Source organism: Zootermopsis nevadensis, unplaced genomic scaffold (genome assembly GCF_977971745.1).
Source record: "Zootermopsis nevadensis isolate Lab colony 2312 unplaced genomic scaffold, Znev_1.0 Znev_ptg000008l, whole genome shotgun sequence".
Taxonomy (NCBI): domain Eukaryota; kingdom Metazoa; phylum Arthropoda; class Insecta; order Blattodea; family Termopsidae; genus Zootermopsis; species Zootermopsis nevadensis.
This window is the reverse complement of record NW_028259140.1, coordinates 10,687,223-10,714,964: the sequence shown is the minus strand read 5'-3', so window position 1 is coordinate 10,714,964 and position 27,742 is coordinate 10,687,223. Positions and strand designations below refer to the sequence as shown.

The following is a 27,742-nucleotide window of genomic DNA, read 5'->3' as shown; positions in this document are numbered from 1 at the left end:
CGGATAAGGGTCTGTTTATATAGGAACGTAAAGATAACGACACGAGCCCTTGCCGATTTTTCATAAAATATTATTCAACGTTTTTCAATGGAACTGTTTATATTGACTCCGAGCTCGTCCGCTCCACGAACGAGTCTCGCCCAACTTACGTCTCCAACGATATTTTTCCTAAACAGTTCCATTGAGAAACGTTGAATAATGTTTTCTGAAAAATCGGCAAGGACTCGTGTCGTTATCTTTACGTTCCTATATAAATAGACCTTTATTGTTGTAGGAAGATGCCGATTTTAATATGTGGTGTAAAATTTGTTGTAAATGCAATTAAATATCGTCTTCTACGTAAGCAAGATTCGATAATGAAATAATTTCTTCACATTCTTACCGTGAAAGCTTCAACACCTTCCTTACAAATTAACTTTTTATTAACATGGTATGAAGGTCGTGGTATTGGACAACGTTCTATATTTATACCTTGTATTTGCCAGCATGCACACCAACATAACGGACTGGCTGTGAGGACTCATTATGTAACTGAAATGTGGAAATGACATGAATTTGCAAAGTGAAATCGACTATTCTGCAAGCAAGGTGGGATGTGGCAGAATCAGAATTCGGCTGAACAAAGTTTAGGCGTGCGTGTTTACGTAATGTGGAGAAACCTCAACGCACGTCAAGGTTAAAGGACGGAAGGCGCCCCTGAAGCTAAAATATTATGGTTTGGGCGTTACCCGGCTGGTACTGAGTACAAACTACAATGCAGTTCTCAATAAAGGACACTTAATAAGACCTCGCTTGGTGACTCCTCCCCATTACCGAAATACGGAGTCACCGATTGGTTAAATGTTTGCATCCCGGCCCACCAATCATATCACACCACACCTCTTCATGCGGCTGTCTTTATTATTTTTATTATTTGTTCTTTTGTTTTATTTTTTTTAAATGTATACACTTCCTTCTCACTCACTTAAGTGCACTGGCGTTTGCTGTCTTGTTTCACGGCCTACTGGTCTGTCTTCGCTTCCTCTCCAACGAGAACACGCACAGCGCCATCTTGCTGGCAGTTGCTAATTCTTAATTTCCATTGAATGAATGAATGAATGAATCATTCAGCAAACGTTATAGTTTACACTATCTTCAGATGTTCAACTGTTCTTGATCTTCGTATTTCTGCTATTAAATGGAGAGAAAGGACATTATTTTTTGAAATTGAATCGTTGATGTCTTATGAGGTATATAAATATATTAAAAGGTAATATTTTCTGCTCTTTTGCTACAGTCTAATTTTCGGTGTAGAGTTTAAGAGGTGTGTAAATATCTCTTATTCGTCACGGTCAATAATTCAAAATATTATGTTCTGACGTTCTGTCTTTTTGATTTAAAATACGTACTCAAATTTCGTTTTTTTAAAACTTAAATCTTTTCTTCAGTAGAGAATGAACTGTGGTATGTTTATAATGTCGTCTTATGCAATCTAAAACGTATAAAATTATACAAATTACACAAATCGCTTTATATGGGTGTAAAACATGGTCTCTTATTGCGGATCTCAAAGCCACTCTCATTAATCCAAAGATTAACTCCACTATGGATTATTCTCTCTTCCGAGAGAGATACTGGCTTTGAATACAAGACAAAATACAGGTTGTATCTCCCCCCCAAACGTTCACATGGCGTACTTTACTTTACCTTACTTTTTACAATTTTATTGTAACATTTCTCATGAACCGAAAAAAACAGACGTAGGTGGACGGATAATATTAAAATGAATTTTAGATAAATAGGATGGGGTGGTTTGGAGTGGATTCATCTGGCTGGGGATAGGGAGCAGTGGCGGGGTCTTGTGACGATAATGAACCTTGGGGTTACATAAAATGTTGGGAAATTCTTGAGTGGCTAAGCGACTCTCAGGAAGGACTCGGCTCCATGGGGTAAGTAACTAAGGCCACAAAGCCTTCATCACGCAAGCGTACGTTCATTTGTTAACGAGGTTTTGAAACAGGACTCTCTTTATATCGTCAACCAGAAATGGTGGATGAATGGATGAAAGTGGAAGGAGATTAGGTAAATTACCTGTACAATTCATTGCAAATATTATCCTTTCTATGTCTAATTGGTCGTAATTAGCTGTTTCATTCGCAAACTTACATCTTTTCTCGAAATATTTACATCTGTAGCTAAACACGTGTCAATTCTCTACCAATAAATATTTGTCTTTTTATGTGCTTTAAGAAACTGTCATTAACGATTGTCCACAAAAGCAGGCTTTCACATTATGATGGTATCCTAATTCAGAAAATCGAAACCTTTTTACAGTGTTTCGGAGCGTACTGATCTGATTTTGTGAAAAGCAAGATATTGCTTCTGCAAACTAGGAATTGCTTCCAGTACCATCTTACACTCTCAGAAGAAACGTAAGTAAGTTATACAATTTTTGTTGTGTTATGGTGAGACTGCGTGTGTGTGAAATTGGACCTCTAACGATCCCTTTGTCCATGCCCACATTATAATTACATTAGAACTATATTCACACGGAAAAACCAAAAGACCCGGAAAAATCCTATCCCAGTGTCACTTTATCCACCTGCGTCTTCGCGATGAGAAGTCTGAGTCTAACCGCCTTAGCTATGGCCTACGTTATATGACAGAATGTAAAAACAGAAAAGGATTTTTTTATTTATAAGAGTGATGTGATTAAATGTACAAACTACAAAATGTGGGTTATAGTATTTTGTAAACGTTGTTAGATTGTAACCTTTAAATGGCACGGTAATGAGTCTTGAAGTCGAGGAACCTTTAAATGGATATAAATTCATCATAGCACAATTTCAGGATTTGTTTCTAAGAGAACACGGATCGGTCAGACGTATTTGGAGAGTTACCTTTTAACATGGAGTGAGATAGATATTTGGTGATATCGAAATACTTTGAAATAACTGTGAAATTGTTCAAATTTAAGTGTAACGAATTTACGTTTTATTTATAGAAATTTGGTAACGAAACGATGTCCCTTCCATATACGATACCACAATTTCTGATTCGAAAAATGTGCAATGAAGAGAGATATTTCCGAAATCACTACTGGAAACGTGGGCCAGAAACAGCGTTGGATATGGGGCACTGTAGCTAATGCAGCTTTAAATTAGCTCTGTTGATTCAGAAGTTCTGGATTACGTAGACGACGATGGTAATCTACAGAAACTACGGAGTATTGAAATCGTCTTACTACTACGTACCTTATGTGTGCCTCTGCGCGTGATAAGTTTCAAATTTTGTACAGATTTACTAATTTTCAAGATAGGTTATGGACTTTTTTCCTATTCGAGGCCATGTTAAACTCGTACTTCGTAATTAAATACAATAATTAAATACAACATGGCGGGTGGACGAAGCAATGAAATGATAAACACAAGGATAGTCACAGATATTAGGAATAAGTAAAATATAATTTGAATTTGTTAATCAGTGTCTTGTTGAATGCGAAAGATCGTGAGAGTCGTGGGAAAATGATTGTTTTGTTTTCAGCAATGTTTTTGAGAACAGGGTGAAGGGTGGATTATTTTGTCCTGAGAAAGGGAAAAGAGGGTAACGGAAAATTACAAAATGAAGAATTCCATACTTTGTATATCTATTCTTCACCAAATAGAGTCTATTATTTTTTGTCATTTAAACAAGGAAAGAAGATGAAGTTCTGGAATTAAAACGAGAAGCTGAGAATAAGGAAAACTGGAGAGCTGTTTTTGGGCAGAGCAATGGACCGTCGTAAGACAGAACACTGAATAATAATATAATAATAATAATAATAATATAACCGAAAGTCGCGCCCGAGTGGTCTATAATAAGCTTAAAATCCCCTTCCCCCCAATGTAAAAGATATTTTTAAAGGTATCATCTCCTTACAAAGGGCCCGACACGTCCAGTTACAGTAACGTTATTTGAAGCATCATGTTCAGTATCTACTGACGAATCATTTCCATCATTCAATAAAATATACAGGCAAGGTAAGTAGGTCTGTGAATAATATTTATGACTAATACGTTCTTCCGTAACACGTTTTCCGGCACACTCGTCCTACATTCATTTATAGCGAATACATCACTGTAGACTTAAACTCATTTTGCAGAACTAATCACACGAGAGACACGTTTGCTTTCAGCCTCGTATATTCTGCTTTAATCATTTACCATGTCCAAATCTTCCTTTTCTTGATTTATTTGTTAATTTTTTCAGTTATCATCATCATGGTTAGGAAGCCGTCAGGTGATTTCAGAGAAGATTATACTTCTGGACGGACAGACAAACACGATATCTCCCTCCATTACGTGTTCGTTTTGAGTAAGTGGTTTATAATACAATTAGGTACATGTAGGACTAAGCTCTGCAATGTCACTTTATAACTTTAGCCATCAAATCTGACGTCATTTTGAGATGTAAAATGCTACTGGTAATATGAAGATGTGGCATATTATTTAACTTTATATAACAATTTCGCAGTGATTCTGTGGCTGCAGTTTATCAAAGTCTCTAGATGCTATTCAATGCCCTCTTCAAAGCGACAAACCTTTCCAATGCTCATTCTTTATCGTATCAATCTACATTTTAAACTAGTGTATCATTTACGACGTGCCCCATAGGTTGGAAACCATGTCTCCGTGAACAAGTGTCTTCCTCCTTTGTCCTATCTCTTCATCTTTTCCCCTTCTCTATACTCTTTTTATTCCCCTTTTAATTTATCTTTATTATCTGAGTGAAAAATTCCTTTCTGTTCCCATGAAGGAAAGAGTCTGTTGTGTTAGGGTAGGGTACGTCACGTCAGATGCCTGGCAGACTACCTGCGCTTGCAGAGCCACGGTGGCCAGGGACAGAACTGTGCGGTGCGTTTTTGTCAATTACGGTTCCACAAAGGTGACATAAGTTGATAAATTACAATGCTCGCTCCCCCTCTGGCCCGAGTTAAGACAAGACTCCAACTATATAACAATTTTAACATGCTATATCCTGTCACACTCAACTTGAGGCTCGTTATTATCACACCCCATAGAGCTAGAGTCGACAAGAGAAGGAAATTGATGTGTTAAAAACCCTTAACATGAAATTACTTTGTTTGTTATCAGAAAACGTTTGTAATAAAAATTAAATTACTCAGAACTCTTGTTCCTGTAGGACCGAATATGCACTAGAATTTCCTCAACACCGTTGAAGCTGTGTTAATCTGCTATTTGGTCGCCATAACTCCATTTATGGAAACATGAGAATATGATATACTTGGCGTAACGAAAGACAAGACCATACACATTACTCTCTTATTTATATGGATTTTTGTCAAAAAATAAACTAAGAGGTACTAAAATAAATTTTATAAATATATTTTAGTTTATATGCGACATTTAGTACTCAAATAATTGAAGGCCTAAATTATATTTTATCTCTTATATTCGCGTGACTCTTGAGCCAAATGTGTGTGTGTTCGTTAGAGGAGTGGTTCTCAAACCCTGGGTCGCTATCCACGTTTGGTTTGTGGTAAATACTTTCAGGTGGGTGGACAAAGGAAGGACTATACACAAGCTATTAAAAGTTTAACATTTACTACGTAACAGACTATCTCAAATATGAAAGTAAAATAAAAGCTTTTTTCTCTCCTTCGTTAGATGGTTTTAATAATTTTTGTAAAAAAATATGTTTGCTTAATTTATAAAACCCTGTCGTTTAGCTGTCGTATTTGATTAAGGTGAAGGGTAGAGGAGGGCCTTCTACAGGACATTTTAATTCTTTTATTGTTAGCTTATTCTTCAACCACTTGGTCCGTTCATAAAAGTAATTTATTCTTACACTAAACGATAAGAAAACTGGAAATTTCCTGGAGCGTAATTATATCAAGGGAAAAAAATTATTTTTGTTTTACATTTCTGTTCATTTAAAAATCTATTCAATTTTTATATAGCAGATATCTGAAAGCAAAATTTCTCTTTTATATTCATGATAAGAACTTCTTTTCGCATTACCTACAGTTGTCATTTATTCCTGTATTCTTTCTGTGTTGACATCTATTATTTCAAATGTAGGCTGAATATCCCCAGTCTTCCCTGTTACATTTAAGAGTACTTAAGCCTATATTTGTTATATTTATATGTACTTTATTAGTCACTAAATAAGATAGCTAAAAAAATTCATCGTACCGCAAATTTCGTACAAGTCCGAGGTCCTGTGAAACATTTCGACACATCGTCAGTTTTTACTGAAAGTCCGACGCCCGATTCCAAATCTGGTGGAGCTGATGAACCAGAAATACGTATACTGGTGCTTACTGTGGAGTTGGTTGCAGTCCGACGCCTGCAAGTGGTGGAAGGGCGCAGACACCTGCAAAACAGTGGCATTTGCTGCACAAAGACGTAGTGACTTATCTTACTTAGGACACGTCACTGTCTTAGGACAACGAATTTTCTAATGCAATACATCGGGTTTTAGAACCTCCTTTTACTTTACCGGACTATTTTCTCCTCCAACGCCACTGATCATGAACAGTGGTGAAGTCCTCAGCAGTCTGCAATACATAAAATCTTCTTAGGTCTATATAAAAATTCTGGTTATGAAGGACATGATCTCGGATAGCACTAAAAGTACGTGTTTCTACCATAAGACAATTAATGTACCTTGTTTGGGTATCAGCTAAAACGTTCACTGGAAGCCCTTCTAGATAAACTAATAATGTTATCCCAAAATTATTTTAGATTTATCGATTCTTGATCGATAACTCATTTCTGGTAGGACTGGCTGTATTTTTTCGATTAATGCAGTCTTTACTTTGTAATTCCCCACTTGTTGAGGGATCACCTCGGTTATTTTATCAGTTATGGACACTAGAGGCGCTTATACGCAGAGATTTACCTGTGATGATACTTTAATAAAACTTCAATATTCGAGACGTCATTAGACTGGACGACATTTTTCTTTTGTGGTGAACGAAGTATTTAAGAAGTGGGCGATGAGGTGATAATACAGGGTTAATACGTATTTAGAAAAGGCGGCCAACTCCAGAATTAAATAACGACTGTCAAACGTTTAAATCATTTCATTCAATGGAACGAGAATTTATTAGATTGTTTGTTGATATTTGAAACAAATAAAAAAAAATTACACACTAGCTGGAGAAAATCAGTGAGTGTTTCAATTGTGCAGAGTTAAATTGGCTTATTTTACAGTTTAAAATTGAACAACATTAGAAGGGTATACTCATTCGAGTACACAGAGGTTTCAAAGGTGTTCTTTTATTTTTTTATGTTATATTACGTACGTCCCTGTTGCACTGACGTGATCGGCCTCAAGCCATTCTTGGTTTAATGTCAAACCTTGTTATGGTGGTTAAGTACACCCGTAGGAAGAATGACCCCCGGTCATGCAGGTTGAGTAGTCCCGCTATAGATTTATGTTTGGATTAATCTATGACTCGGTTTAATGATTCAAATAGGATCGACCACGCTGTAGACGAAACAGTGGCGTTGCGGTAAGTTGATAAACCTGCAAACGGCGTTTGGCGTCTGTCGCGTTCAGTCGTGAACAAATTGTCGTCGGTGACGGGCGTCTCTCGTGATTCATCACCATCGTTTCATGAGTAGAGTCCTGTGATATAGCGTTGTACATAGTCGCTCTTCACGCAAAGCAACAAATATTAATATTTTCTTCGATAGAATTGTTGCAATGAGTTTTTGCGTCAAGAGCGAATGTCTAGAACTTTCTGCACATCGATTTCTGCTGATAATAATGCAAGTTAACATTAAAAGAAAGCAAGAGAAAGTAAACAAAAAATAAGATATTGTGTCCCAGGGCTCTGTACGCCAAAAACACTTAGTGATAAGTAAGAAAAACGTAGTCTGAAGTTAGTAATGACTGGAGTATATAAACGCATACTCAAAGCATGAGGGACGTATACAGGACTAGAACAGACGGAAACCGCATGTAAAAAAACACAAATGACAAAAATGTCATTCTCATCTGCTGACTATTTCTTTTGTTAGGTTTTCCTTCTATTCGTCCGTGGCATTCCCTGTCGCTTTGAACGAGGAACACAAGAGAGGCAGTTGAGGAGACCCTCGTACTATGTCGTTTTCGTCTAATGAAAATGTTCTTAGGTCAGTCTCGGATAAAAGTAGAAGAAAGGGAAAATGTGTCAAAGGGAATAGATGAAGAAGAGAGATGGGGGATAACTTGGGAGAAAGAGAGCTACAAGAGAAGTAAGGGGTTGAGCTGCAGTCAAATGAAATGCATTCGTAACAAATCTAGACACTAGCAAATGCCCAGTGTCTAATGTGCAGTTAAAATCATTGTATCGCCATTTTGAGATATGGCCTATACTATTTGAAGTAAAGGTTTAAAATCTGGATAACTACTCGTGACATCTGGTAATCTTATATTATTATTTAAATTGCACGCGGCTCCATGTTTCGGCGTAATCGAGCCGTTTTAAGGTCATAAGTAAGATTATATCTCTGTCTTATGTAAATACTAAAACGTATATTGTAACGTAATGCGATATTACAAAGTCTATTCTTTGAAATAACAGATGGACTTATTCCACAAATTATTCCAATTAATTATTTTATTTAATTGGTAAACTGTCGGTTAACAACACACAGTCTTCATTGTGGATGACTAGGGTGAACAAGGCGCTGCCAATTTACTGATTGTCACTCAACCACTCTCCGTCTCTTCCACAGTCGTCGAGAAATGCTCACTCCTTTAGTCTCGCAAAATTCTTTCTCCAGCCAGCACACGAATCGCTTGAATTTGACAGTCACTGTTCTGCACAAAAGTTTCTGGTACAAAATGGTCTTGCGTTAGTTCTCGAAGCTAAGAGACTTCCACAATCAGCCAGAACCTAGATGTCCTAGTGACGCAGGCTGGTGGAATTTTCCAGCAGCCTCCACACTTCGGGAAAGCTAGACGGTATTGAATCACGCCACGGGGGGGAAGGGGTTATTCAAGAACTTGGGTGACGTCACAGTAGGACATGCTCTACAATATACATATATAAGCAAATCTGTAATGTCTTAAGATTGTTTAGAATTATAATGCAAATTCTGTGAAAAGAAGTCTAACGATTAAGAATCAATAATAAGCAAAGTTGTCCTACTATACGCCATTTAGGCATAAGCGCTCGGAATACATCGCAAACTTATCTCTTTCACTAGAGTAGACCTACGTCAGAAATTATTCTTTCGAAACATCGCTAGCAATTAGAAGGGACCTGAGATACTATCTAAAAGCATGTCATACTCCATTGGCGAGCTGTGACACTGCCACAGGTTTCTAAAATTGAACAAGAATGGAAATGTTTAACCCATTCGGGAATACACCACATTTCTACACGTGTCTTTTAAAAATTCTGAATTCCAAATGCTCCTAGCCAAAAAAGAAGAATATTATATAACCACGCAAACGTTACCACGTTTAATATTATTTGTTAATTTTTTTAAATTTTTTTGTAAGTTAAGTATAACATTAGAATTTATAAGATTTTTTAAATATTCAGTATTTCGTATATAAGTGTGATTCTTTTCATGTGTATATGTGTAAAATTATTTTTTTCGTGAATTTTTGCATTTTAAGCTGTAAATACGAGAAAATTGGCCTGGTTATTTAAGACCAGAACAGTAAAAATGGCCTTTGGATCTAGGAGGGTTAAGTGTCTCATAGTCTGTTAGTTTTCGAAGAACAAGTGCATACAAACATGAATAATTCATTCTAGGAAAGATTTTGTGGACTTTCGCTAGATTAGCCAACATCAGATCTCGTCATTAGAATGGGATTCCGCCCTATCGAGTGTCTATGAAGACAGTATGTGAAAGTGAGAAGAGTCGAATCATCCTTCACTCTCGAGAGGCACAATTTAGCAGCCGATCCCTCATAGTGAGTAGAAACTCAGCCTCAGACCTTATTCGGCTTATGATTGTAAGTCGAAACCCTCGTGTCTTGACAGACGCATAAACTGAGACATGAGAACGCAGTCGTGGCCTGTTTAAAACTACTCTGCCAGCAATTGCCTGGAGCAAATATGCATTTCTGCATATTATTGCACCAAAATTTCAGTGACGATAATTCAAATAATTAAGACAAAGCGTGTGTTGCAAATTAAATTAAAATCTATAAAAAATTATGCCAGAGTAGCTTGAAGTTACCGTGAATTTGTTTCAAAACATAAAGATGAATGAAGAACATTATTATTATTATGGAATCTTAAGGGAACCGAATGCCTTGAATTGTTGTTTCCTTTACGTCAATATAGATAATATAATTAGTAATTAGCCGCCGTAATAAGACGTGTTATTCCCAGCATGAAACACCATATTGTGTCAGACTGTGTCGTATCTTAGACTGTATAAAAAGTCTATACCAAGAATCATATACGTTTCCTACAAATCGGCATATTGCAAATTCTTTCCTCTTAAGCATTCTTCTATTCTGTAATGTTGCCTGGTCTATCTGCCCTATTGTCATGCCCAGCTGCCTTCCTTCTTTCGTCCTTTAGTTGTCAGTCCGTCTATGGACTCAGTTTTATAAAAAAAACCGGTACACAATGGTAATAACAGTACATTAAAATAACCTTTGTTGTTAATGAAGACCAATGAATTTATTATCTTAGAAGGACTGAAAACAGAGCTGAGAAACTCATTTTTCGTATCTGCCTTCTACCCATCCAGTCCAGAAGTCCCAAGGTACTTGCTTCAACATGTCTGACAAACACACTCTGCAATTCAGCTTATTTGAAAGGACAAGAATTTTCAATCGCTTGGTTACAAATACGTGTATCTCATTCTTGTGTTTTTAAGCCTCTGCGTCCAGACCGGCTCTGGGGCCCACACAGCCACCTCTACAATGGGTACCGGGGTCTTTTCCCGGGGGTAAAGCTAGGCCGGGGCGTGACGCTGACCACTCAACCCCATCTAGTGCTGAGGTCAAGAATGAGTAGGAGCTATACCGTCTCTCCCCCCAAGCGGTCTGTGTGGCGTGTAGCGGGACTGCTTTACTTTACATTGTTGCGTTCGGCTTTCGCTGTCGTCCTGGTGAGTACAGAGGGTTTTTTTTTGTGAGTTGCGTGTTAATTTTGAACAATGTTGTCGACATGGTGCACGTCTTCTGGTTTAATAGCTTTAACGTGCTAAGTCCGGTTACGGCCTGGCCGTTAGTGACAATGGCAAGATTGTTTGCGAACTCCACGATAAAGTTTCGCTTCTTTGTTGTTTAGGTTATCATATTGTATTATTTAGTTCTAAATGTCGTTTTTATACGCGGTATAAAGACTTTAGTTACTGTCGTCTTTCGCTATGAACGTGAAAACTGTCCATTTGTAACCTCCTGTATGTTTATGTTTTGGTTGATTTTGATCTTTATTAATTTCGGAATTGCTTTCGTTACGAAGAAAACTGAGCGCTGTTTCAATGAGAGATCAATTTATGTTTGTTATCTTTTATGTTTTCGTAATTTCGATTATGATTGCTGTACTATGATGCTATCTTATGCTCATTTACTTTGTGTTGGGGCCGATGGTAATACGCTACAAAGGACCAGATTTGTTACGAGGCAGCTCTGAGGATGAAGACAGAGATTTCTCTCGAAACTTTGGCAGAAGATATGGTTTATTCACCGTACAGCCACCTGACACTGCTCGTAACCTGAGAGTCTTTTATTAACCCTCTTTTTGTTCATGTTAGGTAGAGGGTTTAGATTGGGTTCGGTAAGGTTTGTTTGGGTTAGGTTAGACTACGTCGGGGTCCGCTTTGGCCGCGCAGTCTGAGGCGTTGGCCTTGTGCCGATTGGTCGCTGGGACCGTGGGTTCGAATTCCACTCAAGCCATGGATGTCTGTGTTGTGCTGTCCTGTGTACAGGTCGAGGCCTCGCGACGGGCCGATTCCTCGTCCAAGGAGTCCTACCAAAATGTCTATAGATCAAGCCAACGGAAAGTTGGGACCCGCAGTGCTCAGGCACTTGAAGAACGGGTCGTTCCCAGTATCCCAGATTAGATATGATTAGAAAAGGTAGCTTGGCTCGGTTAGGTATATTAGATTTGACACTTAAAGATGTTGACACTATAAATCTATTTCCGAGGTTAACAAGCAATTGTCAATTAACGTGTGTGGAATTTCAGTGTACTTTGGGAACGATTAAACAACCCAGACGTCTTAAATTAAATTTCAAATCAGTAGTATTGCCAAAACCCAAGAATATTTGCTGTTTACATCGGGATTATAGCTGATGCATGGCGCCGGAAAAATAGCAGGATTGTACAGAGATCGTACAGGTCGGGCGAAATAGTGACTAACGATAGGCGAAATCTGACTATGCCATCAGAAGTTTCCCCCAAGCTACGACAGACAAGATTTAAACCAACTAATCGGAATCGTTTGCACCCCTGCCTGCAGAGGGAAACCCTTCGCCCCGGGCCTGGTGTCAGACGTACCTACTCCAAGAGCGAGGATTCTGCGGCCAGTAGCCGGCAAATCATCTAAGCTGATGTAAGTGTTGCGAAATCCGTAGAAGTGGCCAAGGGATCAGTTTGAAGAGCGAACGCTGGGGTGGAATTTATCACGCCGCCCCCCACCGAAACAGGGTCCCTTAGATGAGGACATCGCATTTGTCTTCAAGACCCACGGACACTTGGTGTGTACGTCACAGTGTCTTCATGCGGTATCTTATCTGATGAGATAGCTGGCGTACCATTTGTCATATGTCATATGCTTTAAGGAAGTGACCAGCCAGCATTTTTTCTTAAGCATCGTCCATTGGCTATGAGCGGATCACCTTATCCGCTAGTATTCAGAATGTAATTCCCCTGAAAAGCCGTATGAAACGACATTTAAATGGAAAGATGGTACCCGTTATAAGATTCCAGTTCGGCCGGATCCAGAGTCAGGCAACATATCCTCTGAAGAACAGGACTAAGCAATATCGAAGCGATGCGTTGGAATCTCTCGCGAGTGAGTATCGGTCACTGTGGAAAATATTAAAGTGTGTGATGAGAATTCCGACTTGTTCATATATTTTATAGTTTTGGAAAGGCTCTGTCATATTCCGATAAAGAAACCATAGTCGACAGACCAGAGGCCAGTGAATGGTTTCTAGCATCCGGTAGTTATTAATATGGTTTATAACTTGAAGCGTTCACGGCGACGAATAGTGACAAAATCCTCTCGGGCTACCAGTCGCGTGAATTCAGAACAGAATTCCAACGTTTCAGACAGAAACTCTGAATTGTTGGAATTCTGTTCCGAATTGACGCGACTGGTAGCCCAAGAGGACTTCATAACTCCGAAGAATATTAACGCTTCCCAGGCTCGGGTGGTAACGTACGAAACAAACGAGGAGAAATTATGCTCTCAAGGACCTGATTCCAAATCGAAATATAGCTCAGAGATCTTGCATTTATTATTACTTACTCCTAATTTTCGGCAACTTAACTGTTATGCCCGCTGATCTGCAGCCTCTGCGTCTGTCCATCTTGGTACCTGGCAGGGGGAAGCTGTCAAACTCGTAAGACAACTGTCTCCGTACAAAAAATTCCAGCGAGAGAGATTTTCCACGAATATCGGGGACCACATCTCCGGCACTCTTAGCCATCAAGTCCTGCAAATGAGTGAACCAAAATTAAGAATGTCGATAATGACTTCAAATTCACAGAAATGCTCCTGTAAAAACTTACTCTTTTAAATGGTTCATACGTTACAAAGCACACGAGAACAATTAAGTTGACTTTTTGGAGGTTGTGTAACTTCAGATCAAATAGCGTTTATAAGAGCAGTGTAAGACTCTCTAGATCAGAAACCAAATTTCCCAACAAACATGGCACTGGCGAAACCTATATAGAATTCCTGAAACGTCGAAGACTTAATGATTTATTGATTTACAGATCTATAGTCGAGTCACCTAAATTGATTCCACTTACACCTGTCAAGAAATTAAAGAAATTGAAGTAAAAATATAAACCAAACTAAAATATATGTAACTTAAATTTTGACTGTGGAATTTTCTTTACACGATCTACTACCTAGCAACATGGAGCAGAGTTTTTCTTGAGAATACACTCAATGTATTTTACTGTTCTTGAGAAACAGAATTAATCTGCTACACACGATTAGTTATTCAATATATTAACTTTCTTTCTTTGCATCCGCAATCTGAAAACGGGCCATGTTATGGTAATAAACGACCCACGGTTTCTCTGAACCAAATTCATTCATAATATTTTGTGTATTAATTCTGTTACAAACTCAACTACTACACTTCGTAATTTCAGATACGCAACTATGAAACATTGGCCAGCAGTTTTATCTCGGTTAATTCATAGTCTGAATTTCTTGTTGTGTAAATTAATAGATAAGAAAACCAGACGCTTCTAAGTTCACTTGCAACAGTAGACTTACAAATGTTTTGATCTTTCACGACTTTTTCGGTGATTTGTGGGGTAGACGCTCAACGACGACTTATCATGTGGAAAAATATTTTAAACTTTCACCGTTGATATATTTGTTTTTGTTACATAATGAAGCCAGTTATCGTAAAAATCGTGTAATATTTACATATAAATTTAATGAGAATACCAGACCAAAGAATTACAGATGAAAATATGCCATCTACGCAACACAGCTGTACATTCTTTTAGCATACACCATACAGGATTATTTAAGAAACTAAAAAACTGGACTTTGTCCAAGTCGGTTACGGTATTCATCATAAATAAAATTCTGCAATAAAAATAAAACAACGAAACAAAGAGGAAGGAAAGAAAAACCTACGTCGAATAAGGAGATGAAACAACAGCCTGTCGGTCTGCGCTGCCGCATCAGAATAAAACTGGTCGTCAAAGAGCCGGGAAAATTCTGATCATCTCGTACGGAAACTTAAGTAAAAACTACAAGAGTGAGAGAATAAAATTAGAGAATTAGGACAAGGAACGAAACAGAACGGCGGTACATAAGAGAATAACTAAAGGAGAACGAGAGAGATGGTGACAGTGGGCGAGCAAAGGCTACCTGAATACAAATGTCTACAACTGTGAATGGAGCACGCTAGTGTCTTTTATCAGCGTGGCCTAAAATGACTATAGTTCGCGACTGTAATCTTGAGACTTGCGGGGGTGAGAAAGTGGGATGAAGGTGGAAGGAGGAAAGCTAGCGTCTGCCTTTAACGCTTCGGACTTCCTGCATTCCTTGCAAGTCTCAAGATTACAGTCGCGTACTGTAAATACACTTGTAAAATTCACTGGCCATCAAAAGTGACAGAATACAGCTCACAATTCAAACCCAAACTATATCAATAGTGACCATCGACAACGATGCTATCAAAGCACATCGTAGTAAAAATACTTTAAGGTGTGTTGCTGAAAAATATCAGAAAAGCATCTATTTTAATTTAGCCCCTAGGGTGTAAAAATATTTCCCAGGTATTGTAAAAATTTAACCGTTTCATATAGGGGAAGGTCGTATAATACCGGACACCTAAGGATTTCGGGGCGAGGGGAGGAATGTGTAATTTGAAATTTAAAAAAATCTTATTAATTTTCACAAATTTGAACTTTTTTCTTCGTGAAACATGTATTTTGAATAAAACAAATTGTCAAAAAAGTAAAGAAAAATGTGTTTAAAAAAATTGATTAACATTTTCAACATTACAAAAACTGGCGTCTAGTATCGGACACTACTGTACTTATAATTTTTTTCTTAGTTACGTCATTCTAAGAGTTTGGCATATTTATTTATGCAAACTAAATTTCTATGATAAATTTACAAAACCGGAATGGTAAGATTACGAAACATAATTTACTGAAGGGCATCAAATGTCCGTCCATACATGTTGGCTGACACAGGGTGGATAGTAGTGACATGAGAACCGTACAGGATTACCAACCACACAGTGTGGCCTCCACCACGTGACGATGGACTGAGCTAGGTCTTCGTTTGTGCCACATGGTGTGTATAAATTATATTTATAATTTTATAAGTTATAGGAAATGCGAGATGATGTTGGGCCTTAAACTGCAGCAATTGAATTATTTCAGTCCTTTACCTGGAGATGAAGAAGGCCATTACTACATTTGCCACAAGATGTCGCAACAGTACAATAGGAACGAAATTTTTCAAACTCGTACACGGGTAGCAGGATATGCCAGGAAGTACTGGCGCGATTAAATGCATCAAGAGATTAGTTGAGACTTTCGCCACGAGATGACGTATGCTTTAACTTTTTCACTTCTGGGTTCATCAGACCTTTGCCGTTAGGTAACAGGATTTGGGAGGAGATGTTAGCGCCATAATTGGGAGCTGGGCATTAGTTGAGACTTTCGCCACGAGATGGGAGAGATGTTCACTTATACATTTATAGTTTCTGCCTGTCTTTAACTGGGCATGAGACGAAAATTAAAACCAATCCTCATCACCCCGCTGTTGTAGCTGGTGTGTAAGGGTCAGTTTTCAGCATGTCTAGATACGAGATTCCTGTTAATGTTTTCTCGGCGAAGAAGAATGGTCCATAAATCGAGCATCTATGAACAAAGACCTGAATGTTGGCAACTCTTGGGGAAGAATTCGTTTTTCAATATGTGACTTGAATAAAACGTTACAAGCTTTTTAAAATGTACTTTAATTTTTGGTCACGCTGTATTACTCGGTTTAGATGATGACCTTGCTTTAATGGGTTGGAGCACAAATAAACTGTATTACTGTTCAACACAAGAAAGGCCCATTATCCTCAACTTTGACCAGTTATACTGTGCTAAAGTCATCAACATTAAAGAAAGCGGATGACGCAGAAATATGTTATGGATGTACTACATACAAATGGCATCTGCTTCGTGCTTGAAGTAATTCAATACTTTATACAACAACTCTCTAAAGCTGATTATTTTCCGAGGGTCGCCGTTGTTCGTGTCCGTCGGGTACAAATTATTGAGTAATTAGGCTGTACGTAAAAGTTCCCTGAACTTTCGGGGACTACAACCACGAATTTTTCAACACAAAACGATTTCTAACTGTTACACCCATCTGCCACTCCCCCCTTGAGACAGAAATGTGTTACCGTGCTATAAAGTAATTTGAAATGCAAAAATGAGATCTTTAACCCAAACAACTATAGACAGTTTACTTCAAAACACATACCAATTACGGTATAGTTTTGGAGATAAAAGCGATTTATAACTTAAGGTAGTGATATGTTAAAATAATTTACGTTAAAATGTTTATTTTAGTACCATTATTACTTCAGAATGGTTATATGAGACGTATTATGAGTTGATGGAAAACAATTCCTTGCTAGACCATGTGGTGGACGACATGCTACCTTCTACGGTTACAGACCTGTTCGCGGTACTCGTGGATGTACTGAGCCCTGACTAGGGGCTGAAATTGTCCGCTTAAAGGGGATTCACTTTAAGTGGCGATTTCTCGGTTCCAGTTAACCACGTATAACGAAAACAAATTGTATATAAAATAATAATACTACTGTGGCTCGGTCTGTAACTCTCGTTTATGAGAATAGTAGCAAAAAAGGTTAACAGAGGCTTAATCTTTCAGAACCAATTCCATTCAAACCCTAAATGTGAAGAGAGTTTCCCCATAAAATACGGATTCTTTAAGTAGTGGAGAAGTGGCTTGTCCAACCAAATGGCCTTTGTTGACCGGAACAAGGATAAAATTATATCCAGGACCTAGTCTGTCAAAGAGAATTCAATCACAAACGCACTTAAGCTTGCTTAAGATAACATTTTTAAATAAACTCATGACACATCTACCTATTAAATTTCGCTGGCAGTTTTATATTTGTTAGAAGGTTTTTGTTTTATTGAAATTACTGCCAAGTGTATTAAAATAGACCGAAAATTAAATAATTTCAGACAGCCTAAGCTTTTCACATACTTTTTAGATATGAAGTATTAATTTAATGACCTTTAGCGATGACAGTTACATACAAAAGCAGCACCTACAATTTAACCTGTAATTGCCCATGGAAAGAGCAGTTTATAGGTTACAAATATTCATCTCATAAAAGCTAATGATACAATACAGAATCCCTGTTATTAAGAATAAACCCAACTGAACTCACAGGACCACAGGAGCAATTTAAATTTGGAATTGAAATCCTCATACGAGGACGGCGTTCCTCAAACCCAGACAGGAATGTATTGTCTGCCGCCATGCACGTACATGATACAAAATTGTGATTCTGTAGCTTAAACTCCCTGCACCATTAAGCTGATTTCTTTTGTTTCTTGTTTAAATTCAGCCATCTTTTCTTTTCCTACCCTTGAGAAATTTTTGTTGTTTTTCTTATTAATTTATTTATCTAATTCTAGTATTTATAGGTATCCAACAGCACCGCCAGTTAACAAAGAATTAACACTGAAAGAATTGTTCGGGTCATCACGATAGTAAAAAGAAGAAACGTGACATTCCGATAGTTGGAATGTAATGCAGTCGAGGTTGTTATCGATACTGCAGTTTGCATCACAATCGACAAAATAAGATAACTTTATATACAGATGTACACAACTATAATCTTCATGCTGAATTGATGATTGCATTTACCGCAAGAAATTAAATGAATTTAAAACTAAGATTTGTGGAGATTCTATGCATTATTAATGCATAGGGGTTTTCAACCTTTTTCGCTGGCGTACCAATTCTAATTTAACACATTAAATGTAGCAATAATCAAATGCGCTCAGGGAAAACTTATTTATGTTAATATTATCTTTTGATTTTCTTACTTAGTTCGCATACCACTCAACATTGGCTCGCGTACCACCAGTAATACGCTTACCATAGGTTTATAAACGCTGCTGTAGCACAAATAATTTTAAAAAATGCTTACTAGTCTTGTTATTCTGTTTCAATCGAAAATGATTTTCTTTGAAATTCCATAGTTTTGATTTGCTAAATGATATTTTCAGGAGAAATTATTTAATTATTTTTTAAATTAATTTGTCAAATAATCATCAACATTCAATCAGTTAATAAATGTTTCCTTTCATACGACATTGTCTTGTTTTCCGAAGACAATTGTGAAAATAAGAATGCATTTCCGGTCTTTTAAACATGTTCCAATTCAACTGGTGTGCTTATTAGCGACTCTCAACATCAAACAGAACAGATTGAAACGTAAAAATTAAATTTAAGCTGTAAATTTTCAGTATGAAAATTATTTTGTAAGTAATGAAGGTTACGTACTTCGGCAATTAAATAAATTTAAAGCTGTTAGCCAAGAGCCAATTTTGAACTTTCCCGCCTTGGATAATGAAGTTATAACAAATTCCGCAAGATGGCATGAGGTTCCTAATGGTGTCTGCTTGTGAAGTCTGTTACAGAGCACTATCCCTGCAGTTTGAAGGGAAAACAGTGAGGAATGTTCGTAAACGTCTGAAAAGTGTTTTCGGAGACTGCACTGTCGAAAGAAGCATAGTTGGGTGCCGAGCGTAACGTCTGAGATCGCTAGAAAGATGAAAAAACACGATAACCCAGGACTGCACAAAAAATTTGCTAACAGAAGCCAGCACAAAACAGCGTTGGACTGTGTTGCCCCATTCTCCATACAACCCGGATTTGGCCCCATCTACATCCATCTGTTTTGTGTAATGAAGTGTGCCATTCGTGGACGAAAGTTTATGGATGATGAAGAGGTTATCGAGGAGGTGAAGATGTGGTTCCGACAGACCCCAGAGGACTTCTATCAACAAACAATACGGGCCCTTGTTACTAGATGACGGAAAGCTATAGAAAAAGATGGAGACTACATAGAAAAGTAGTGCTTGTAAATAAATGATGTGGCTATTCCACACAAAATTTCAACTCTTTCTGATTATTTTTGGCAGAGATAAAAAATATAGGCAAAACTTGTTCAGTGACCCTCATAAGGCCACAGAATGATCAGACAGGTAGGTGCTATGCAGTGATGCTATATTTTATAAATAAAAATTATATCAACAGGTTAAAGAACTGATTCATGCCAACTGAATCTGTCATCGGCATCATGTTGCCCATGACACAATATTATGTTGCCTGCTTAGACATGTGAAGTAAGAAAACATCTTTTAACTCTTTCCCTGGCAACAATGTGACAGAGTGCCAAAGCATTTCCACCCATTTCCTTGTGAAACTATGAAAAGAAATTTACTGACACTTCCATATTCCCAAGTGACCCTATCATATATCGTTATTGTTAGTGGCAGTTCTTTGCCAGAATTAAAATAACTGTGTTGATATTTGCCAGTGTACATTTACAGGGATTTTTACCAGTTAATGACGTGTAGATGTTCAGACACTAGTTGCTGTTTCTTTCAAATATTTTTATTGCCAGTCTTACAGTTGGTCTTACTGTGCAAAGGATCACACCCAACTTAAAATCTGTGCAATGTGAAACACAATAGATGGTGAAGACAATCCTTACCTTCTAGTGTTTTAGGAATTTAGAAATGGGGGCCTACCTCTTCCACTGTAGGCTTTTTAGCAGAGAATGAGTATTTCTTTGTCAATGTTTATAACAAATGTGTGTGTTTAATATGCAATACTGTTGTGGCTGTTAGCAAGAAATGTAATGTTGAATGACATTTCCATGACCATGAATAAAGACTACACAAGTAAATATCCTGGCAACAGTGAAATACCCAGAAAGAAAGTTGAGGATTTGAAATGTAATTAACAATTGCATCAAGCAATATTTTCTAAGCTTTTTAATAAAGCCAAAGTAGGTACCATTGCATCATATAAATCTTGGCTGAGAAGAAGAAGCCCTTTGAAAGTGATTGAGTGATTAAAGAATGTTTAGTTGCAGCATGTGATACATGATTTATTTAGTTTAAAAATAAAACTGAAATGTTGAATGTAATTAAGGAGGTCCAGTTATCTAATAGTTGTTGATAGAAGAGTGAAATGTATGTCTGATGACGATCAACGACAACTGAGGCAAGATCTTGAAATTTGTGAATTTTTTAACCTGAAGCTAGATGAGTCAACTGACGTCTGTGATGTTTCCCAGTTACTTGTTTTTATTGAGGTGGTCTTCAACGTTGGCAATATTAAGGACAAGATTTTTAAAGAAGCGCTGTTACATGGGAAGACATATTTCAAAGCTTTTATGCTAGCCTTCTGGAAATGTTCCCATTCATAAACTTGCGTCAGTCACCACATTCTAGCCATGACTAGTGAAAACTGGCTTAATTGGGTTTTGCAAATTAAATCCCACTTTCCCAGACTTTTTTATTTACCACTGTGTCATTCATCACCAAACTCTATGTACAAAATAATAGTTTATCAACATTTGATGAGTGTTGTAGCACTGTGTAGTCTGGCACAAGCTTACCAACACTTAATTCATCACCCTGATGATGGACACAGCAAGGGCCTCTGAAACGTTAGTAAATTTCTACCCGACTACAAACCAGTATGTCGCTAGGCAGCTCTATGAGTGGGGCACTCTTTATGTCAAGTGAAGAACTCCATGGAATTCATCAGCACCGTTAAGTCATTCCTTGCTGGTCCTGAGGACATCTTTGTCAGCTTCAGTTTTGTCTCACTCTTAACCGTGGTGCCTATCAGAGAAGCCCTGCGATTCCTGAGCTCGCACTTCAATGGAAACATCTTGATACTCTTCAGGCTTGTACTAACCTCTTCATTTTTTTTAGGTTAGGCGGACTGTGTGGCCGTGGGCTCTCGACTATCACCTGTTTTCTCCAACTTCTTCATGGAGTACTTCGAAGAAACAGCTCTGGAATGTACAACCCATAGCCCCCTCTGCTGGTTTCACTATGTAGACGACACATTTGTGATCTGGCCTTACTGTCCAGGTAAGCTGTTGGAGTTCCTTGACCACCTAAATAGTGTCCATGTAGAGACCAAAAAGGAAGGTCATCTTTCCTTCCTTTATATTGACATATACTACAAACCTGATGGCTCACTGGGTCGCAAGGTTTATCACAAAGCTACCCATGTTAACCTCTACCTCAACTTCAAATTCCACCACATCCATCAAACCAACAGGCTGTACTCTCCACACTGGATCAAAGGGGCAGGTCCCTTTGTGACCAAGAAAGACTGCATAGTCAACTGGAGCTCCACATCCAGCTGGATCAACCAGATAGATCCGCTGTTGACGAACAAAGCTTCAACCTGGGCCACCACATTCAGTGCTGCCCACCAAATTCAGATACATGGACTCGACGATGAGGGAGGCCATCGAGTTCAAGCTGCATCCCTCCTCATCATGTCCACCAACCTCCCCATGTATGGTGATCCACATACTTGACCCCAAGGGGCCCTTATAAGGACATAATCATATACTTTGTGTTTTCTGCATTTATTTCTAGGCCAACATTCATACCAGCCCTTAAGAGTGTTTCTTTGTGTGCTTGTAGAGTATTTATATTATCGCCCAACAGATTAATATCATCAGCATAAACCAAAAGTTGATGTTTCCCATTCAATTCCAAACTGCCCCGATTTTCCTGATGGCATATTTGAAGGCAAAATTGAAAAACAGCAGCTACAGAGCATCTCCCTGTTTTAGGCCATTCTGAATAGGAGATGTATCAAATGTTTATTTACACGAATTTTGCTATAGGTTTCATTTAAAGAGTTTTTAATTAACGCGATTAGCTTGTTATGTACACCAAATTCAAGCAAAGTATTTTAAAGTGCTTCTCTTTTAACTGAATAAATAGGCTCACTTGAAGTTTATAAGTAGTTGATTGACTGTCACATTGTACTCCCACTGTTTATCTAGTATCTGTGCAAAATGTAGAAAACTTTATCAGTTGTAGATCTGTTATGATGGAACCCACACTGATATTCCTCGATAATTTCATTGTCATATGGATTCAGCAGAATGTTGGATAAAATTTTGTAGGCAGTTTATAAGAGGGAGATTTCTCGATAATTATTACAATTTGTCTTATCGCCCATCTTATGAATTGGTGCAATAATAGATTCCTTCCACGGCTGTGGTATTTCCTTCGTATTCCATATAGAGCGAATGAGATTTTGTATCAACACAACTTTTCGCCTCCTGCTTTGATGAATTCGGTCGGAATCTGATTAGTATATGGGGATTTATATATATTATGAAATACACCGTATGCAATCTTCGTTTTTAACTCTACGTAGAAATACGTTTGTAACGTAAAAAAACAATTCAATTTCCTCCCATGAGCAACGCTCTTGACGGCTACCGTCATCTGTCACGATTAGCGTGTACTTCGTTCAAGTAGTTCTATTTCGTTGCCGATAGATGTCGGGAATGCATTGTTTCGCGTCTCCGGTACGAATTCCTGTGCAGTGTTGATGTCGAAGATGACTATCTTCTGAGTCGTTTCGCCTTGTAGTCTGGTAAACGTTTCTGATGACCTTGCTGCCTCCATCAACAGGGCGATGAGTAAGGTTTCTTTCGTTGAAAACATAAAGACATCATGAGCGAAAGAAACAATATGGACTAAAGAAACCAGTTGATCTGGTTATGAAAGAAGCTTCTTTGCACCGAATGTGTTTTGAGTACATGCAAAATGGGCATTTGTTGGATGAATGAAAGTGTTACAATTTCTACAATGGTATTCAATCTGCCAGAGACCGGGATGTGATAGTGGATTATGTAATGTGTTTTGACCAGTTCTGTTCCTTATGACTTCTGATGAACGTGCTCACTCAATACGGTGAAGATTTCAAAAGTGCTTCGGCGACAAGTTGGTCAAATAATTTCCAAAGTGCTGTAACGCAGACTGCCATCCCGAGTTCATGAAACCAGCAAAACAAATTCTTTTCCTTCCCCACTCTTAATTGTTGTTTTTCTTAATTTCCGTCACTTGAATGTTTTAGGATTCAATTGTAACCCCTTTGTATACGTATAGTGAATTCTGTGCGCGAATCATTATGTATGAGGCTATAACGCGCTTAGATAACCATAGTCACTATCTGTTTCTTCGCCATAAAAATATTTCTGCACTCATTTTGTGCATTTGTTAGACTTATGACGTATCTGCGCACGTATAGGCACCTGTTAGATATTATAAACAAACGCCTTTGTGCATAATTGTTTGTTGATAAAGTCGGATGTTTGTGAACGTGGCCGATTTCGCGTTTCTTCCACCTCGCGACTTTGATGCCTTCGTGTGAATTAATTACAAATGTTCTGACACGAAAGAGTATGAATTTTTATTACTTCCATGTGGCACGACGTCCATACAAAATTTCAGCAATTTCCGACCATCCATGGTCTATTTCGAAAATTCGTGCTTAGGTCGCTATGTTCAGCTGACGCAGATTACCCCTGTAGGGTTGAGTTAGGTTAGGTTAGGTTAATGCGGCATCTGCGCAGAAGGTGATGCGCAGTGACGTGTGCAATTTGTCTATGTTAAGGCATCGTATGTGTTCTATTATCGATTGCGGGATATTAAAAACTCGAATATTTCAATGTTCTTAAATTATAGAACAATCTAGTGTTTGGGTCACTGCGACACCTTTATACTTCAAAGATTTTTCATTAGTTACCTACTTTTGGACCTCGCAACACAATCGGTTCACGTCACTTATCCATGTTTTTACGCAATTGTAGTTGTTGAATTGAATGTGTAGTCTGCTTAGGCTTAAGTATTATTAGTACACATGTTGAAATTTTATTTTAATATATATCGAGTGCATAACTCCTTGTTGATATGGTCGATGTTGTTGATCGTGGCCGATTTCGAGTTTCTTCCACCTCGCGACTTTGATGCCTTCGTGAGAATTTATTATAAATGTTGTGACACGAAAGAGTATGAATTTTTATTACTTACGTGTGGCACGACGTCTATAGAAAATTTCAGCAATTTTCGACCGTCCATGGTCTATTTCGAAAATTCGTGTTCAGGTCGCCATGTTCACCCGACGCAGAATACCGCTGTTGGGTTGCCTTCGGTTAGTTAGGTTAGGTTAATCGGGTATTTGCGCAGAAGGAGATGCGCAGTGACGTGATGTAAATTGTCTATGATAAGGCATCGTATGAGTTCTAGTATCGATTGCACGATATTAAACAATCAAATATTTCAATGTTCTCACATTTTAGAACAAACTTGTTGCTTGAGTCACTACCATAGCTTTACACTTCAAAGATTTCACATTGGTTACCTGCTTGCTGACCTCGATAGACTATAGGCTCACGTCACTTGTGGATGATTTTACGCAATTGTAGTTGTTGAATTGCATGTCTGGTCTGCTTACGCTTGAGAATTATTAATACATATGTCACAATTTTATTTTAGAATGTATGGAGATATTACAAAGATCCGGCTTGTCAGAAATATATATGTATATATACGTGCACTCACAGTTCACATTTAGTCATGTCCACCTTCAGTAAATCAGGTACATCTGGAATTTAGTATTTGGCTGTCACCATAAGAGACACTCGCCTCTTTGTGCACACGTGTAATGTCGGAAGTTAATACACAGAGCTTGATGACACATGGGCAATTCACACGTACACGTACATCAGACCGTAGGTGTAATTTTCTACTTGTCTCCATCTTTCATACGTCACTGGAAGGAGAACTTCCTCTCGTATTCTCTGTACGAAGCACACAGTAGTTTAATATGTACCGCAGGAAATAAATATTGCTAGTTCTCCCGCTGAACATATTTGTTTGAGTACCGACGTCCGAAATTTTGAAATTAAGAAGGCGAATAACTCTTAGCTAAATTCCAAGGCAAACGTTGAATCACGGAGACTGCACTGCCTCTCGACAGAAATCAATAACGACTGACTTTCACTTCTGGGTCTGACATCAATCTGACGTATTTAAAAGCTGATGGACAGGTCTTTACCAATCAAATCGAACCACGTAATTTTTGATTTAGGATTCTCTCCGCTAGAGTTCGTGAGTTTTGCTATCGGCCAATCGCTACGTAGAAGGGTTATTGATTTACCTGACTGTAGCAATACGCCATAACCAGTCTAATTCGGAAAGTCTTTTTACACATGCTGCCATCTGTAGGCTACTTTCAATGCGTACGAACAATTGCATAATTTTCGAAATTGTTTTTGATCATTGCAATTGATATTGCATATTTAATTGTTGTTTTTCTTAATTTTCGTCACTCGAATGTTTCAGGATTCAATTGTAACCCATATGTATACGTATAGTGAATTCTGTGCGCGAATCCTTATGTATGAGGCTATAACGCGCTTAGATAACCATAGTCACTATCTGTTTCTTCGCCATAAAAATCTTTCTGCACTCATTTTGTGCATTTGTTAGACTTATGACGTATCTGCGCACGTATAGGCACCTGTTAGATATTATAAACAAACGTCTTTGTGCATAATTGCTTGTTGATAAAGTCGGATGTTTGTGATCGTGCCAGATTTCGCGTTTCTTCCACCTCGCGACTTTGATGCCTTCGTGTGAATTAATTACAAATGTTGTGACACGAAAGAGTATGAATTTTTATTACTTACCTGTGGCACGACGTCCATACAAAATTTCAGCAATTTCCGACCGTCCATGGTCTATTTCGAAAATTCGTGCTTAGGTCGCTATGTTCAGCTGACGCAGATTACCCCTGTAGGGTTGAGTTAGGTTAGGTTAGGTTAATGGGGCATCTGCGCAGAAGGTGCTGCGCAGTGACGTGTGCAAGTTCTCTATGTTAAGGCATCGTATGTGTTCTATTATCGATTGCGGGATATTAAAAACTCGAATATTTCAATGTTCTTAAATTATAGAACAATCTAGTGTTTGGGTCACTGCGACACCATTATACTTCTAAGATTTTTCATTGGTTACGTACTTTTGGACCTCGCAACACAATCGGTTCACGTCACTTAAGCATGTTTTTACGCAATTGTAGTTGTTGAATTGAATGTATAGTCTGCTTAGGCTTAAGTGTTATTAGTACACATGTTAAAATTTTATTTTCATATGTATCGATTGCATAACTCCTTGTTGATATGGTCGATGTTGTTGATCGTGGCCGATTTCGATTTTTTTTCACCTCGCGACTTTGGTGCCTTCGTGAGAATTTATTATAAGTGTTGTGACACGAAAGAGTATGAATTTTTATTACTTACGTGTGGCACGACGTCCATAGAAAATTTCAGCAATTTCCGACCGTTCATGGTCTATTTCGAAAACTCGTGCTTAGGACGCTATGTTCAGCTGACGCAGATTACCCCTGTAGGGTTGAGTTAGGTTAGGTTAGGTTAGGTTAATGGGGCATCTGCGCAGAAGGTGATGCGCAGTGACGTGTGCAAGTTATCTATGTTAAGGCATCGTATGTGTTCTATTATCGATTGCGGGATATTGAAAACTCGAATATTTCACTGTTCTTAAATTATAGAACAATCTAGTGTTTGGGTCACTGCGACACCTTTATACTTCAAAGATTCTTCATTATTTACCTACTTTTGGACCTCGCAACACAATCGGTTCACGTCACTTATGCATGTTTTTACGCAATTGTAGTTGTTGAATTGAATGTGTGGTCTGCTTAGGCTTAAGTGTTATTAGTACACATGTTAAAATTTTATTTTAATATATATCGAGTGCATAACTCCTTGTTGATATGGTCGATGTTGCTGATCGTGGCCGATTTCGAGTTTCTTCCACCTCGCGACTTTGATGCCTTCTTGAGGATTTATTATAAGTGTTGTGACACGAAAGAGTATGAATTCTTATTACTTACCTGTGGCACGACGTCCATAGAAAATTTCAGCAATTTCCGACCGTCCATGGTCTATTTCGAAAATT

General features: G+C 38.1%; 2 protein-coding genes across 5 annotated transcripts in view; one reads left to right on the top strand and one right to left on the bottom strand.

The window, feature by feature from the left end:
• LOC110834521 (uncharacterized) overlaps window positions 1-22,705 on the top strand; it is a 100,834-nt gene extending 78,129 nt beyond the window's left edge. Inside the window, exons 3-8 of one of the 3 annotated variants that reach the window (XM_087345085.1) lie at window positions 2,314-2,411; window positions 4,228-4,332; window positions 10,821-11,054; window positions 12,411-12,503; window positions 19,333-19,909; window positions 21,656-22,705. In XM_087345085.1, the coding sequence (XP_087201211.1) occupies window positions 21,715-22,275 (561 nt within the window). In that variant the 5' untranslated portion in view covers window positions 2,314-2,411; window positions 4,228-4,332; window positions 10,821-11,054; ... (1 more) ...; window positions 19,333-19,909; window positions 21,656-21,714 and the 3' untranslated portion in view covers window positions 22,276-22,705. Of the gene's footprint in view, window positions 1-2,313; window positions 2,412-4,227; window positions 4,333-10,820; window positions 11,055-12,410; window positions 12,504-19,305; window positions 19,910-21,655 lie in introns of those variants that run through there. The other 2 variants (XM_087345086.1, XM_022073762.2) reach the window with 2 other exon arrangements.
• LOC110834522 (uncharacterized) lies at window positions 149-27,742 on the bottom strand. Of its 2 annotated transcripts, none has more exons than XM_087345088.1 (4): window positions 27,678-27,742; window positions 13,447-13,611; window positions 6,174-6,354; window positions 149-1,170 (listed from the first exon to the last, which is right to left on the bottom strand). In XM_087345088.1, the coding sequence occupies exons 1-3, from the start codon at window positions 27,723-27,725 to the stop codon at window positions 6,223-6,225; spliced, it is 345 nt and encodes a 114-aa protein (XP_087201214.1). In that variant the 5' UTR covers window positions 27,726-27,742; the 3' UTR covers window positions 149-1,170; window positions 6,174-6,222. The 2 variants fall into 2 exon arrangements, with proteins under 2 accessions (XP_087201214.1, XP_087201213.1); XM_087345087.1 differs by lacking the exon at window positions 27,678-27,742 and adding an exon at window positions 24,794-25,636.